This window comes from Bufo bufo, chromosome 5, assembly GCF_905171765.1.
Source record: "Bufo bufo chromosome 5, aBufBuf1.1, whole genome shotgun sequence".
NCBI classification, from domain to species: domain Eukaryota; kingdom Metazoa; phylum Chordata; class Amphibia; order Anura; family Bufonidae; genus Bufo; species Bufo bufo.
This window is the reverse complement of record NC_053393.1, coordinates 291,379,332-291,397,315: the sequence shown is the minus strand read 5'-3', so window position 1 is coordinate 291,397,315 and position 17,984 is coordinate 291,379,332. Positions and strand designations below refer to the sequence as shown.

Below are 17,984 nucleotides of genomic sequence, written 5' to 3'. Positions count from 1 at the left end.
CATTCATAAAAGATCTAAGGCTCTGAAAGCTCAACAAGATCTCCTTCTCCTGAGAGCAAAACTGAAGGACCACCTTAATATTTGTCATGCCAGAGCGTATCAGTATGCCCAATTTCGCTTTTTCTCTCATGGAGACAGGGGATCGAAGTTGATGTCGGCACTTATCAAAGAAAGGAAGGATGCTATGTATATCCCCATTCTAAAATCTAAAGACGGTAAGTCACTACATAGAACTGCAGACATAGCTGAGGAGTTCCAGAAATTTTACCAAGACTTATACGGGTTGGATAGAGGTTCGGGGCACCCAGATTTGTCAGCAGACTCTGTGATTGACAATTTTCTATCACATCTAAAATTGCCCCAGCTTAACAAAGAGGAAGGGTCTTCTTTAGTTGCAACGGCAACTGTAGAGGAGGTAGGGAAGATCCTAAAATCTATGCCCATGGGGAAATGCCCAGGACCAGACTGACTTCCAGTGGGTTATTATAAGAAATTTACTGACATTTTGAGCCCACAGCTCACGAATTGGTGCAATTCTCTTCTCACAGGGGGACAACTTCCCACCCAATCTTTAGAGGCTACAGTGACCATATTACCCAAGCCTGGAAAGGATCACACACTCTGCGGGAGTTATAGGCCTATATCCCTCTTGAATGTTGATGTTAAGATTTGGGCCAAACTCCTAGCATCCCGTCTTAGCTCATATCTTCCAAAACTAATACATCCTGACCAAGCTGGTTTTGTTCCTGGTAGGGAGGGGAACCATAACTCCTGCAGAGTTGTCACGGCCATCCAATGGGCGAAGAACAGGGTACACCCTTGACATTTCTGAGTGTAGATGCAGAAAAGGCCTTCGACCGGGTGAATTGGAATTTTATGAGGAAGACACTGCATAGATTTGGTATCCCCGAGCAATTTCAAGCTGCAATTATGACCCTATATACTAGCCCGAGCGCTAAAATTAGAGCAAACGGTACCTTGTCACCATCCTTCCCCATTTATAATGGCACCCGTCAAGGCTGTCCCTTGTCCCCAGCCCTTTACATATTAGTGATGGAGACACTTCTCCAAGCCATTAGAGATCACCCTGGTATAAGAGGGGTTAGGGCCAAAAATGATACGATCGAATATACTAATGTCGCATATGCAGATGATCTCTTAGTGATGGTTTCCAACCCGGTCGAGGCCTTTCCGCATCTCCTCTCCATATTTGAACTCTTTGGTAGGGTTTCTAACTACAAAGTGAATTACTCTAAATCAGAGGCTATGAACATCACGGCCCCGCTAAAGAGCGTGTCCTCCCTTAGATCCACGACACCCTTCATGTGGCTGGCATCCCATATTTCATACTTGGGAATTAAGATCCCGTCCGATTTGAAGAATATATTCCAGTTGAATTATATTCCCCTATTGGCTGATGTGCAGCGCCAGCTAAGTGCAATCCGCATCCCATACACTTCCTGGATGGGAAGAAAGAACCTACTAAAGGCCTTCGTGTTACCTAAAATACTTTATGTTATGCAAATGCTGCCTATCTTCCTCCCCTCATTTTTTACACAGATAGGGAGGTTATTCTCTACCTATTTATGGGGAGGTAAGGGAGCCAGAATTTCACATAATAGACTAATCCTTCGGAGGACTCAGGGGGGATTTGCTTTACCAGATGTTCAGATATATTACCGAGCTGTACACCTTAGAAGATGGATGCAACTGCATATCCCTAACTGCTCAACACTAGGTACTGCTTTAGAAATGCTCCAACTATCACAACTGCAGAGAGCCGCATTATGGGGATTAAATTCTGTTTCTCTTCACAATCATACGTTGCTTAAGGGCACAAGCCTAGTTGTTAAACAGCTTAATAAGGACCAAAGTTTACTGAATACCCCCTCTTTAGCCATGCCAGCGGATTTAGCCCCTTATTCGGTGAGACCTATGGCAGCAAATATTCCTTCAGTATGGAATAAACTCAGGGACTTCTCCACCGAGGCGTTCTTAGACAAGGCCTTGGGCAGATTGACAGAGGGACACCCTTTACACCTGATTTTGGATTCATGCAATTTCTTAGGTTCAGCAGATCTTAAGTTGGTTGGTAAGACCCTAATGGATAGAGAGGTTCATGTAAAAGAAAAGACATGGTTTGAGAAGATTTTATCATCTACCTCACCACATAAACGGTTAATTTCACTATTTTACTTAGGCCTAAATGTACCCCGACCTAATGATCTCCCACTTTATCTTAAAACCTGGGAGACAGAGCTAAATAGGACCTTTTTCTGAAACAGATATCTTACGCTTATATGCACACTCACATGGATTTTCCAGGTGCGTCAAAGTGCAGGAGCATTCTTTTAAGGTACTTACTCAATGGTATATGACGCCTAAGCAACTGTTTCTCAGAGGTCTTACTTCTACTGATCAATGCTGGAGATGTAAAGCTGGGGAGGGCACCCTTTCAGATATTCTTTGGTTTTGCCCTAAAATACAACCCTTCTGGGCAGCAGTGTCCAAGACCATTAATTCTGTTATGCATAAGGTCATACCACTATCTCCTGAGTTGGTCCTCTTGTGGCTACCTACTAAAGCACTCTCACGCTCCAGAAGTAGCTTGGCCACACAACTAATCCAAGCAGCGAGATTGATTATCCCCCAGAGATGGCTTAGCGTTGATCCCCCAACCCTTCTCCAATGGGTGAATAAAGTAGACCATATACAACGTCTAGAAGAGTTGGCTAGCTGGGAATCCAGAACACACGAGAAACATGTTAAAATGTGGAGCCCTTGGTTGCATTTTCGTATGTTACCTCCAATAGAGTCTCAATAAAGGTCACGTGACCCTATCGTTCCATTCTATATTGTGCTACCTCCAACAATATTCAGGATATTTTCACATGTCATATTTAGAGATCTACATTGTTAGGTTTTGTATTGGTGAGGCCGGTTGCCTCGCTGTTTATCATTAGGTCATTTAGACCACTGGGAATTGTATTGCTAACACATTGGTGTTAATTATTGTAGTATATTGGATATACCCTACAATGTTGCAAATTTGCCTTTATATGTACCTTGCACTTAGTGTCTATGCTGCGGATACTGACATGTGAGGTTGTGCCTATCCTCCTGACCAGTATTTCATTTTTGTAGTCTTATGACAATATATGCAATGTCACCTTGTATCATTTTATTTTATCTTGCCTATTAAAAAGAAAATTGACAAGAAAGTCAGAGCTGCTTCAAAAAGCGGAAATTCACATTTTTGTACCATAGTTTGTAAACGCTATAACTTTTACCCAAACCATTTTTTTTACCCAAACTTTTTTTTATCAAAGACATGTAGAACAATAAATTTAGAGAAAAATTTATATATAGATGTCGTTTTTTTTTTTTTTTAATTTTACAACTTTCGATTTAATAACAAAAAAAGTAAAAATGTCAGGAGCCATGAAATACCACCAAATGAAAGCTCTATTAGTGAGAAGAAAAGGAGGTAAAATTAATTTGGGTGGTAGGTTGCATGACCGAGCAATAAACGGTGAAAGTAGTGTAGTGCAGAAGTGTAAAAAGTGGTCTGGTCATTAAGGGTGTTTAAGCTAGGGGGGCTGAGGTGGTTAAAGGGCTTCTGTCACCCCCCATTGTGAAATTTTCATTAGCCGACATTAGCTATTTGCTAATGTCAGCTGAGTGCAATTATACATGTCCTACCTTTTTGTCTGTGGCTTATTTCTTGTAAAAATCATACTTTTATCATATGTAGGGTTGAGCAAACCCAAACTGTAAAGTTCGGGTTTGTAACGAACTTTAGGATTTTTGGACCCCGGACCCGAACCAGAACATTTCTGTAAAAGTTCAGGTTCGGGTTTGGTGTTTGGCTCTTTCTTGGCACTTTTTGAAAGGCTGCAGAACAGCCAATCAACAAGCGGTTATTTGTCTGACCTTAGAAGTCATCACAGCCATGCCTATTAATGGCATGGCTGTGATTGGCCAGTGTAGCATGTGACCCAGCCTCTATATAAGCTGGAGTCAGGTAGCGCTGCACGTCACTCTGCTGTGTAGAGGATGCTGCTGGTGATTTATGGGAGAAAATAGGAGAGACTCTTTGCTCAAAATCTGAATCTAACTCAGCGATCTACATACACTGTGTTTTGTGGGTGCAGGGCACGATTTTTTTATCCTGCCCTGAGCCCAGTGACCGAAAAAAAATAACTTTAATAAGTCAGTTAGGTGGGCGGCAGCGGCGGCCATTTTATGCAAGCTCAGTGCACCAGCACTGCATCTGAGCTTTTGGGACATTGAAAATCGCAATTTTTTGGGCTATTTACAACATCTGGTGCATTTGCAGGCTTAGTCAGTGTGCAATTTAAGCTAGAAATACAGCCATCATTTTCTGGGGTTTTAAAAACACACTTTTTTGCCCAGAAAATGTATTTTCCTGATCTGCAAGTGTTAAATTCAAGTTTAATATATACAGCTTTCATATTCTGTTACCAAAAAAACACTTTTTTGGCAATATACAACATCTCGATTAGTCAGTGTGCAATTTAAGCTAGAAGTATAGCCATCATTTTCTGGGGTTTTAAAAACACACTTTTTTGCCAAAAAACAGTATTTTCCTGATCTGCAAGTGTTAAATTCCAGTTTAATATATATATACAGCTTTCATATTCTGTTACAAAAAAAAAAACTTTTTGGGCAATATACAGCATCTGGATTAGTCTGTGTGCAATTTAAGGTAGACATACACCCATCATTTTCTGGGGTTTTAAAAACACACTTTTTTGCCAAAAACCACTATTTTCAGGCCTTACAGCATCAGCACGTGTGAAATTACAGGCTTATATACTGCTGTCAAATTCAGTTGTTAACCCCTTAAGGACTCAGCCCTATTTCACCTTAAGGATCAGGTCATTTTTTGCAAATCTGACCAGTGTCACTTTAAGTGCTGATAACTTTAGAACTCTTTGGCTAATCCAGGCCATTCTGGAATTGTTTTTTCATCACATATTGTACTTCATGACACTGGTAAAATGAAGTAAAAAAAAATCATTTTTATTTTTTTTAAAATACCAAATTTACCAAAAATTTGTAAAAAATTGCAAATTTCTAAGTTTCAATTTCTCTACTTCTATAATACATAGTAATACCTCCAAAAATAGTTATGACTTTATATTCCCCATATGTATACTTCATATTTGGATCATTTTGGGAATGATATTTTATTTTTTGGGGATGTTACAAGGCTTAGAAGTTTAGAAGCAAATCTTGAAATTATTCAGAAATTTTCAAAAACCCAATTTTTAGGGACCAGTTCAGGTCTGAAGTCACTTTGCGAGGCTTATATAACCACCCAAAAATGACCCCATTCTACAAACTACACCCCTCAAGGTATTCAAAACTGATTTTACAAACATTGTTAACCCTTTAGGTGTTCCAGAAGAATTAATGGAAAATAGAGATACAATTTCAAAATTTCACTTTTTTGGCAGATTTTCCATTTTTATATATTTTTTTTAATATTTCACTTTTTTGGCAGATTTTCTATTTTAATAATTTTTTTCCGGTTACAAAGCAAAGGTTAACAGCCAAACCAAACTCAATATTTATGGCCCTGATTCTGTAGTTTACAGAAACACCCCATATGTGGTTGTAAACCGCTGTACGGGCACACGGCAGGGCGCAGAAGGAAAGGAATGCAATACGGTTTTTGGAAGGCAGGTTTTGCTGGACTGTTTTTTTTTACACTATGTCCCATTTGAAGCCCCCCTGATGCACCCCTAGAGTAGAAACTCCAAAAAAGTGGCCCCATTTTAGAAACTACTGGATAGGGTGGCAGTATTGTTGGTACTAGTTTAGGGTACATGTGATTTTTGGTTGCTCTATATTACACTTTGTGAGGCAAGATAACAAGAAATAGCTGTTTTGGCACCGTTTTTATTTTTTGTTATTTACAACATTCATCTGACAGGTTAGATCATGTGATCTTTTTATAGACCAGGTTGTCACGGATGCGGCGATACCTAATATGTATACTTTTTTTTATTTATGTAAGTTTTTACACAATGATTTCATTTTTGAAGCAAAAAAAATCATGTTTTAGTGTTTCCATAGTCTGAGAGCCATAATTTTTTCAGTTTTTGAGCGATTACCTTGGGTAGGGTATGATTTTTGCGGGATCAGATGACTGTTTAATTGGCAATATTTTGGGGTGCATGTGACTTTTTGATCGCTTGCTATTACACTTTTTGTGATGTAAGGTGACAAAAAATTGTTTATTTAGCACAGTTTTTATTTTAATTTTTTTACGGTGTTCATCTGAGGGGTTAGGTCATTAGATATTGTTATAGAGCTGGTCAATTCGGGGCACGGCGATACCTAATATGTATACTTTTTTATGTAAGTTTTACACAATAATATAATTTTTGAAACAAAAAAGAAATCATGTTTTAGTGTCTCCATATTCTGAGAGCCATAGTTTTTTCAGTTTTTGGGCGATTATCTTAGGTAGGGTCTAATTTTTTGTGGGATGAGATGACGGTTTGATTGGCACTATTTTGGGGTGCATATGACTTTTTGATCGCTTGCTATTACACTTTTTGTGATGTAAGGTGACAGAAAATGGTTTATTTAGCACCGTTTTTTTTTTTTGTTTTTTTTTTACGGTGTTCATCTGAGAGGTTAGGTCATGTGATATTTTTATAGAGCCAGTCGATACGAATGCGGCAATATGAAATAGGTATACTTTTTTATTTATTTATGTAAGTTTTACACAATAACAGCTTTTTTCAAACCAAAAACATGATGTTTTAGTGTCTCCATATTCTGAGCCATAGTTTTTATTTTTTGGGCGATTGTCTCAGGTAGGGGCTCATTTTTTGCGGGATGAGGTGACGGTTAAATTGGTACTATTTAGCTGTTGTACTTTTTGTGATGTAAGGTGACAAAAAAAGGTTTATTTAGCACAGTTTTTATTTTTTATGGTGTTCATTTGAGGGGTTAGGTCATGTGATATCTTTATAGAGCCGGTCGATACGGACGCGGCGATACCTAATATGTATACTTTTTTTCCCCCTATTGTTTACCAATTTTTTTTAACTTTATTTGGGGAAAATTATGTTTTTGTTTATTTTTACTTGAAACTTTGAAAAAAAAAATTCAACTTTTTTTTTTTCACTTTATTTTTTGTCCCACTTTGGGACTTGAACTCGGGAGGCAGCGCAGATGCCTCAGGAAGGCATCGCGCTGCTTTCCATGCCATCGGGTCCCCCCCACAGCCCCATGGGGACCCGATGGCACTGCTGCCGCACCATAAAAAGCCGCAAACCGCAGGTCTGAATTGACCTGTGGTTTGCGGCGATTGCCGACACGGGGGTGTCACGTGACCCCCCGCGCATTTAGCCGAGGTGCCTGCTCAATGATTTGAGCAGGCACCTTGTTCCGATCACGGCCCACCGGGCGGCGGTGATCGGAACAACACATGACGTACCGGTACGTCATGTGTCCCTAAGGGGTTAAAAACTTGTTTGGGCAAAAAATTTTAGTTGGCAGCCTTTGATGCAGATGTCATTGTGAGATACACCCTTAATACATTTGGGTTAGATTCAGAGATTTGAAATACCGCCATTTGGTGCACCAATCTTTAATTGAGGCCTACTGTGGGACAGGCCGTGTGAGATACACCCTGTATATACAGGGCTTATATTCTTTCATTAATAAAACACACTTGCCTTGCAGCATAAGCACGTTTGAAACTCCTGGGTTATATACTGCTGCCATATTGAGTTACTAAACAAACACCCGTTTGGGCAAAAAAAAGTTTATTTGGCAGCCTTTGCTGCATATGTCATTGTGAGATACACCCTTAATACATTTAGGTTAGATTCAGAGATTTGAAATACCGCCATTTGGTGCACCAATATTTAATTCAGGCCTACAGTGGTTCATGCCGTGTGAGATACACCCTTTACATACAGGGGTTTGATTCAGGCATTTGAAATACAGCCATTTTTGGCAAATAAATCTTTAATTGAGGCCTACAGTGGTTCAGGCCATGTGATATACACCCTTTACATACAGGGGTTTGATTCAGGCATTTGAAATACAGCCATTTTGGGCAAAGAAATCTTTAATTCAGGCCTAGTCTGGTTCAGGCCGTGTGAGATACACCCTTTACATACTGTTGTTCTATTCTACTATTAATTAAACACCCATTTAGGGCAAGATACGAAATTCGAGAAATATGAGGAGAGCGTCAAATAAGGGACGTGGCCCAGTTCGTGGTGCTGCTGGTGGAGCTCCTGTTGCAGGGAGAGGACGTGGTCGATCTGTGCCAGCTACACGCACAAGTGAAAACCTTTCCTCAGGTGTGTGTAGGCGACAGAACCTGCAGCGGTATTTGGTCGGGCCTAATGCTGCTCTACGAATGGTGAGGCCTGAACAAGTACAGGCAATAGTAGATTGGGTTGCTGACAGTGGATCCAGTTCCTTCACATTGTCTCCCACCCAGTCTCCTGCTGAAAGACCACAGTTGGCACCTGCAGCCGATGTCCATCAGTTTTTCACCTCACCCCCTTGCAAATCAGCCAAGCAGTCTGAGCCCCAAGTCATGCAGCAGTCTCTTCTGCTTTTTGATGACTCTGTTAGCAGGGTTTCCCAGGGCCATCCACCTAGCCCTGCCCCAGAAGTGGAAGAGATTGAGGACCATTGCAGCACGTCTCGGATGATGACGAAACACAGGTGCCAACTGCTGGGGCTTTCGAAAGTGTGCAGACCGACAAGGAAGGCAGGGGTGAAGACTCGGTGGAAGATGATGTGGAGGACTATGAGGTCCTCGACCCCACATGGAATCAAGGTCATGCGAGTGACCTATGTAGTTCGGAGGAAGAGGCGGTGGTCGCACAGAGCCACCAGCACAGCAGAAGAGGGAGCAGGGTGCAAAAGCGGAGCGGCCGTCCTCTAGACAGTACGCCTGCTACTGCCAACCGCAGCAAGAGACTGAGCACAACAAAACCAGCTCCAAGGAGTTCCCTGGCGTGGCAGTTCTTCAGACAATGTGCTGGCTACAAGACACGAGTGGTTTGCACGCTGTGCAATCAGAGCCTGAAGCGAGGCATAAACGTTCTCAACCTGAGCACAACCTGCTTGACCAGGCATTTAAATGTAAAGCACGAGCTGCAGTGGAGTAGACACCTCAAAAACCAAGAAAGGTCTCTGGCTCCTCCTGCTTCCTCTTCTGCTGCAGTCTCAGCCTCTTCATCCACCTCTGTAGTGACAGTGCCATCTGCCACCCCACAAACAGAGGATCTGCCAGCAACACCAATACCTTGGTCACCAAGCATCTCCACAATGTCCCACGTAGCTCTCCATCTCCCAAACGCTGGAGGGGAATAGGAAGTACCCCCCTACCCACCCACGATCCCTAGCCCTGAATGCCAGCATTTCTAAATTACTGGCCTTTGAAATGCTGTCATTCTGTCTGGTGGAGACGGATAGTTTTAAAGGCCTTATGGCGGTGGCCGTCCCACAGTATGTCGTGCCCAGCCACCACGACTTTTCCAGGCGAGCCATCCCTTCCCTGCACAACCAAGTAGGGGACAAAATCTGGTGTGCACTGCGCAACGCCATCTGTGGCAAGGTGCACCTGACTACTGATACGTGGACCAGTAAGCACGGTCAGGGACGTTATATCTCCAAAACAGCACACTGGTTAAATGCAGTGGCGGCTGGGCCTGAGGTGGATAGCAGTTTGGCGCATGTCCTTCCACCACCGAGGATTGCAGGGCGCTTCAGTTTGCCTCCTGTTGCTTCCTCCTCCTACTCTGCTTCCTCTTCCTCTACCAGCTCCTCATCCAGTCAGCGTAACACCTTCACCACCAACTGCAGCACAGCCAGGGGTAAACGACAGCAGGCAGTTTTAAAACTTATCTGTTTGGGGGACAAACCCCACACAGCGCAGGAGCTGTGGACGGGCCTTGAACAACAGACCGATGAGTGGTTTGTGCCAGTCAGCCTCGAGCTCGGCCTGGTGGTGTGCGATAATGGGCGAAATCTTGTAGCAGCTATGGGACTAGCCGGTTTGACGCACATCGCTTGCCTGGCGCATGTGCTGAATTTGGTGGTGCAGAGATTCCTTAAAAATTACCCCAATATGTCAGAGCTGCTGCATAAAGTGCGGGCCGTCTGTGTTGCTTTCGGCGTTCTCACCCTGCTGCTGCTCGCCTGTCAGCGCTGCAGTGTAACTTCGCCCTTCCCGCTCACCGCCTCATATGCGACGTGCCCACAAGGTGGAACTCCACCTTGCACATGCTGGCCAGACTGTGCGAGCAGCAGGAGGCGATAGTGGAGTTTCAGCTGCAGCACGCACGGGTGAGTCGCTCGGCGGAACAACACCACTTCACCACCAATGACTGGGCCTCCATGCGAGACCTGTGTTCCTTGTTGCGCTGTTTCGAGTACTCCACCAACATGGCCAGTGCCGATAACGCCGTTCTCAGCATTACTATCCCACTTCTATGCCTCCTTGAAAAAACGCTGCTGGCGATGATGGAAGAGGATGTGGCACAGGAGGAGGAGGAGGACGAAGAGGGATCATTTTGTAGGGTTTCCGGCCAGTCATTCCCAAGTGGCTCTGAGGGTGGGTTCCTGCACCCACAAACCCAAGGTACACAATTGTTTAGCCAGGGCACAGTTCTGGAGGATGACGAGGTGGAGGATAAGGAGATGGAGGAGGACGAACCATGTTCACAGCAGGGTGGCACCCAGACCAGCTCATGGCCATCACTGGTGCGTGGATGGGGGGATACAGAGGACACAGACGATACACCTCCCACAGAGGACAGCTTTTCGTTGCCTCTGGGCAGCCTGGCACACATGAGCAATTACATGCTGCAGTGTCTCCGCAACGACCACCGAGTTGCCCACATTCTAACTTGTGCTGATTACTGGGTGGCCACGCTGCTGGATCCCTGTTACAAGGACAACGTACCGTCCTTAATTCCGTCACTGGAGCGTGATCGTAAGATGCGCGAGTACAAGCGCACGCTGGTAGATGCGCTGCTGGTGGCATTCCCACCTGACAGTGGGGGCACAGTGGAAGCACAAGGCGAAGGCAGGGACGAGGAAGAGGTTGCCAACGCAGCTGGGGCACCGCCAGCCCCTCAGAAGGCAGGGTTAGCATGGCCGAAATGTGGAAAAGCTTTGTCAGCACGCCACAACAACCAGCACCACCAGCTGATATGGAACGTCTTAGCAGAAGCAGCATTTCACCAACATGGTGGAGCAGTATGTGTGCACACGCCTACACGTACTGAATGACCGGTCTGCCCCCTTCAACTTCTGGGTCTCCAAATTGGACACATGACCTGAGATTGCCCTTTACGCCTTGGAGGTGCTGGCCTGCCCTGCAGCCAGTGTATTATCTGAACGTGTGTTTAGCATGGCAGGGGGCGTCCTCACAGACAAGCACAGCCGCCTGTCCACAGCCAATGTGGACAAGCTCACGTTCATTAAAATGAACCAGGCATGGATCCCTCAGGACTTGTCCGTACCTTGTGCAGAATAGACATGTATACAGGCACTAACCAGCCATTGTTATACTGCAGCGCAATTGCTTATTCTTGTATTTTGGAAATTTCACACTCTTTTAGAGTGTACCCTAATTTTAAAAAATATATATTAAAACCAAAAACCAGTGTTGGCTACCTCGTCCTCCTCCACCGCCGCTTCCACCTACACCGCTACATCCACCGCCTCCTCAAACTCCTACTCCATATGGAACTACACGTCATAAATCAAATTTTTTTTATTTTTATTTGTACATATTTTATTTTATATCATTTCACTTCAGTTACATTTTCTGGTGAAATTCAGCAATTTTTGGGTGTATAGTACCACTGCTATACTAAGTAGACAGGTTTAAAAAATAATAATTGTCATTTACATTTTAGGGTGAAATTAACTATTTTTTGGGGGTATAGTATTACTGCTATACCTAGTAGGCCGGTTAACAAAAAAAAAAAAAATTGTCAGTTACATTTTCAGTTGAAATTCAACAATTGTTGGGTGTGAAGTACCACTGCTATACCGAGTAGACCGGTAAAAAAAAAAAATATGCCAGTTACATTTTCTGGTGAAATTCAGCAATATTTTGGTGTGATGTACCACTGATATACCTAGTAGACCAGTTAAAAAAAAATAATAACATTTGTCAGTTACATTTTAGGGTCAAATTCACCAATTTTTGGGTGTAATATACCCCTCCTCTACCTAGTTGACAGCTTAATAAATTTCAATAATTTTTATTTTAAATTTTCGGGTGACAATAAACAATTGTTTTCTGTCATAGACCCCTGCTCTACCAAGTAGACAGGTTAATACATTTCTGTAATTTTTCTGTTACATTCTTGGGTTGACATTATACAATTTTAGACGTGAATAGACCCCTGCTCTGCATAGGTGACAGGGAATAAAATTTCTGAAATGCTTCTTTAATTGATGCGTGCCACCTAATTTGATTCAATGCTTAAACTTAAACAAGTTGTACCACATTTGCACTTCAATAATTTGTCACACATTTCCGCTATACTTTTTTGGCCAACATCTGCGCCTCAATAGCTTTTCCCACATTTCGGCTTGACTCTTTTGGCCCACATTTCGGCTTCTGTAATTTGTCCTACATTTGCGCCTCAATAGCTTTTCCCACATTTCTGCTCGATCCCAAAATTTTTTTATAAATTTATCTCCCTTAAATTTGGTCTCTTTTTCTCACGCTACCTCTCCGGCCTGGAACCCTGATTCCCCGCCACCCGTGATCACCATGGTAGGCGCATAAAAGAACATCGAAAGTTGATAGAGCAGATATCAAATTGGATCGTGAACATCACGAGCACGTGCGACATGGTGGGGCAGTAGGGTCTCCAAATTGGGCACATGGCCTGAGCTTGCCCTTTACGCCTTGGAGGTGCTGGCCTGCCTTTCAGCCAGTGTATTGTCTGAACGTGTGTTTAGCACGACTGAAGGGTTATATTTCCCAATGTTTTGGGGTGTACCCTAATTTAAAAAATATATAAATAAATTTTAAACCAAAAAGCAGTGTAGGCTACCTCCTCCTCCTCCACTGCCACTTCCACCTACACCGCCACATCCACCGCCTCATCAACCTTCTTCTCCACCTTCTTCTCCATATGGACCTGGTCCTCCTAGATCAAGATTATTATTTTTTTATTTTTACGTATTTTATGTTATTTTAAGTCATTTCCCTATCCACATTTGTTTGCAGAGCACTTGCCATGCTCTTAACGACATTTTGACAACATTTGCAGCCCTCTAGCCCTTTCCATGACATTTTTACAGCCATTTTTGTGCTCAAAAGTTCAGGTCCCCATTGACTTCAATGGGGTTCGGGGTCAAGTTCGGGTCCCGAACTCAAACTTTTTTCCGAAGTTCAGCCGAACCCGTCGAACCCAAACATACAGGTGTCCGCTGAACTCTAATCATATGCAAATTTCTTCACTACCAGCAAGTTGGGCGTGTACTTGCTGGTATCCGCCGCATCTGCCGCTTCTAGACATGTCCCATCTCCTCTTGATAGACAGGGCCAGCGAGCGCTCTCCTACTCCCGCTGGCCCCGTCTGCTGCTGAATTCCCGCGCCTGCGCCGTAACGTTCCTCAATCGGCACAGGCGTACTGAGTGAAGGACGTGCGCTTGCCAGCTCCTTCCTCAGTGCGCCTGCACCGATTACGTCACGCTACACCTGGAAGAGAAGACTGCCGGCAGTCTTCTCTTCCGGGTGTAGTGTGACGTAATCGGCGCAGGCGCACTGAGGAAGGAGCTGGCAAGCGCGCGTCCTTCACTCAGCACGCCTGCGCCGATTGAGGAACGTTACGGTGCAGGCACGGGAATTCAGCAGCAGACGGGGCCAGCGGGAGGAGGAGAGCGCTCGCTGGCCCGGTCTATCAAGAAGAGATGTGGCGTGTCTAGAAGCGGCAGATGCGGCGGCTACTAGCTAGTACACGCCCAACTTGCTGGTAGTGAAGAAATTTGCATATGATAAAAGTATGATTTTTACAAGAAATAAACCACAGACAAAGGTAGGACATGTATGATTGCACTCAGCTGACATTAGCAAATAGCTAATGTCGGCTAATGAAAATTGCACAATGGGGGGGTGACAGAAGATATAACATGTTTTAGTAAGCTAGTGAGTGTTATATGCCAATTTCCAGGGCAAATTGTAGTCAGAATCACTTTGGTTCAGACCCAATGGAACAGGAATCTCGACAGGTTCGCTCATCCCTAATAAATATATATATATATATATATATATACACTGCTCAAAAAAATAAAGGGAACACTTAAACAACACAATGTAACTCCAAGTCAATCACACTTCTGTGAAATCAAACTGTCCACTTAGGAAGCAACACTGAGTGACAATCAATTTCACATGCTGTTGTGCAAATGGGATAGACAACAGGTGGAAATTATAGGCAATTAGCAAGACACCCCCAATAAAGGAGTGGTTCTGCAGGTGGTAACCACAAACCACTTCTCAGTTCCTATGCTTCCTGGCTGATGTTTTGGTCACTTTTGAATGCCGGCGGTACTTTCACTCTAGTGGTAGCATGAGACGGAGTCTACAACCCACACAAGTGGCTCAGGTAGTGCAGCTTATCCAGGATGGCACATCAATGAGAGCTGTGGCAAGAAGGTTTGCTGTGTCTGTCAGCGTAGTGTCCAGAGCATGGAGGCGCTACCAGGAGACAGGCCAGTACATCAGGAGACGTGGAGGAGGCCGTAGGAGGGCAACAACCCAGCAGCAGGACCGCTACCTCCGCCTTTGTGCAAGGAGGAACAGGAGGAGCACTGCCAGAGCCCTGCAAAATGACCTCCAGCAGGCCACAAATGTGCATCTGCTCAAATGGTCAGAAACAGACTCCATGAGGGTGATATGAGGGCCCGACGTCCACAGGTGGGGGTTGTGCTTACAGCCCAACACCGTGCAGGACGTTTGGCATTTGCCAGAGAACACCAAGATTGGCAAATTCGCCACTGGCACCCTGTGCTCTTCACAGATGAAAGCAGGTTCACACTGAGCACATGTGACAGACGTGACAGAGTCTGGAGACGCCGTGGAGAACATTCTGCTGCCTGCAACATCCTCCAGCATGACCGGTTTGGCATTGGGTCAGTAATGGTGTGGGGTGGCATTTCTTTGGAGGGCCGCACAGCCCTCCATGTGCTCGCCGGAGGTAGCCTGACTGCCATTAGGTACCGAGATGAGATCCTCAGACCCCTTGTGAGACCATATGCTGGTGCGGTTGGCCCTGGGTTCCTCCTAATGCAAGACAATGCTAGACCTCATGTGACTGGAGTGTGTCAGCAGTTCCTGCAAGATGAAGGCATTGATGCTATGGACTAGTCCGCCTGTTCCCCAGACCTGAATCCAATTGAGCACATCTGGGACATCATGTCTTGCTCTATCCACCAACATCACGTTGCACCACAGACTGTCCAGGAGTTGGCAGATGCTTTAGTCCAGGTCTGGGAGGAGATCCCTCAGGAGACCGTCCGCTACCTCATCAGGAGCATGCCCAGGCGTTGTAGGGAGGTCATACAGGCACGTGGAGGCCACACACACTACTGAGCCTCATTTTGACTTGTTTTAAGGACATTACATCAAAGTTGGATCAGCCTGTAGTGTGTTTTTCCACTTTAATTTTGAGTGTGACTCCAAATCCAGACCTCCATGGGTTGAAAATTTTGATTTCCATTTTTTTATTTTTGTGTGATTTTGTTGTCAGCACATTCAACTATGTAAAGAACAAAGTATTTCAGAAGAATATTTAATTAAGTCAGATCTAGGATGTGTTATTTTTGTGTTCCCTTTATTTCTTTGAGCAGTGTATGTGTGTGTGTGTATATATATATATATATATATATATATATATATATATATATATATATATATATATATATATATATATATAATATATACACATAATCCTGTTGATTCAACTGATATTCTGCAGCCAGAGCCATCTCTGTGATGAGAATCCAAAATGTTTAGGCTAATTGATAACCTCTGTGGATCTGAAAATGTATTAGACATGTACAAAAATTCTCTTTTGCAGATAACAAAGACTAACAATGAATTAGTTAGTGGGCCAGTGCCATTGGGACAATATACATGGAAAAGTAATTTTGACCTTAGCTAAGCGTGTAATCATGTGTGGCATAAAGGGATGATGGTCCAATTGTGAATAAACATTGTGTATTTCAGTAATTGGTGAAAAATCCTGAAAAGTATCCCTACTTATCCCTAATCTATCCCTTAAAGAAATCAAAGCAACTTCTTTGTTTTTAATTGTGGTAAATTCTAGATATTTATGCACAACAGGAATTGTGCTTTGCTGTTGTTTCTGCTTAAAAATGATAGCATATTTTCCAATTTCCTTTCATTCTTCGTATTCCTTCAAACTGAAAAACATACACTATATAGTGCATATGGAGAGCTCTTGATGTATTGAGTCTCCATGTGATGAAAAATGGTGTATTAATTGCACCAATGCAATCTTCATGGCAGAGGAAAATTGCAATACAATATGTATGCCTAGCAGCTGAAGCTTTCTCACCTTGTATCTAAAGCCTTTGTATTAGCAGAATCAGAAGCCAGCAAGCTCACATGCCTTGCCTTCAGTGCTACCCAAAGCTTTACATCCCTTTACCCTGAAGGGATTTAAAACGGTTTTACCTTGCTGCCTCTATTATCCCTAAAGCAGACCAAAACCACTTAAGCCATTTCAACCTTTTTTTTGAAGACCACATGGGTGCCGGTGACCTTTCAGTATGATGAGCATTAAATATTCAGCTGCAATCCACTGTCTTTATACGTTTTTACAATTTCATCAACAAAAGCTGGAGACATGGCTAATAAAGGAGCAGGAGGGAAATATTTATATTAACGGTTATATCCCCAGGTTATTCAAATGTATCCTCCAAAAGAGGCTACCACGGAAATAGGACTTGTGCTCTCTGAGATATTAACCACATAGTATTGCACTCTAAAAGTCACTCTTATCATTTCGTGTATTACAATAGTTTACATTGTATTACAATTTACCTGCGACCCTTTAATTTGTTTTCGTACCTATGCTAGCAGGTTTAAGGCATATGTAATATATTAACAATGCTATGTTATATTAGGTATGGAACCATGGATGGAGGTACTCGCAGGAAGAATGCTACTCGTGAAACCACCAGCACCTTAAAAGCCTGGCTGCAGGAGCACCGAAAAAACCCTTATCCCACTAAGGGTGAGAAGATCATGCTGGCCATCATTACCAAAATGACCCTCACTCAGGTGTCCACATGGTTTGCCAATGCCAGGAGGAGGCTTAAGAAAGAGAACAAGATGACCTGGCCACCAAGAAACAAATGTTCTGATGAGAAAAGACCTTATGATGAAGATGAGGAAGATGAGGAAGACCAGTCAACAAAAGACATTAAGAACGAGAAGAAGATAGAAGGTTTGTTCCTTTAACAATACCTCATCACCTTTCACGTTGTTTTTTAAATACATTCGAACATGCATGAAATTAAAATTTGGTATAAATAGCTTTAATATAAACTAAGTATCATGGTTATCAAATTATCAAGAAAGTCTCCAGCTTTGCCCTTATTGCATATTGAATTTTGCTCCCGCATACATCACAAAAGTGGTCTGATTGCTATGATCCTTCCTAGAGAATAATGTAGGAACAATAATTAATTGTCCTTTCCACCTTTCTTAACAGTGGAAGCAACCGAAAGAGAAGACAAAGACCTAGACCTCAGTGACCTTGACGACTTTGATACACTAGAGTCTGAAAGCTCTGAATGTGAGTTGAAACAACCATTTCATCATCAGTCACAACAAGAAGGACAACAATTGCGGATCAGAGATTGTGCCAGTGACCATTGCAAAGATGTCATTCTGAAGATGCCACTAGCA

The 17,984-nt window shown here is 43.3% G+C and overlaps 1 protein-coding gene across 1 annotated transcript in view; it reads left to right on the top strand.

Moving 5' to 3' along the window:
- Positions 1–17,984, top strand: part of IRX4 (iroquois homeobox 4) — a 98,726-nt gene that overhangs the window by 79,862 nt on the left and 880 nt on the right. Inside the window, exons 5-6 of the mRNA XM_040433480.1 lie at positions 17,198–17,520; positions 17,788–17,984. The exon at positions 17,788–17,984 is cut by the window's right edge and continues 880 nt beyond it. Of these exons, the coding sequence (XP_040289414.1) occupies positions 17,198–17,520; positions 17,788–17,984 (520 nt within the window). The remainder of the gene's footprint in view (positions 1–17,197; positions 17,521–17,787) is intronic.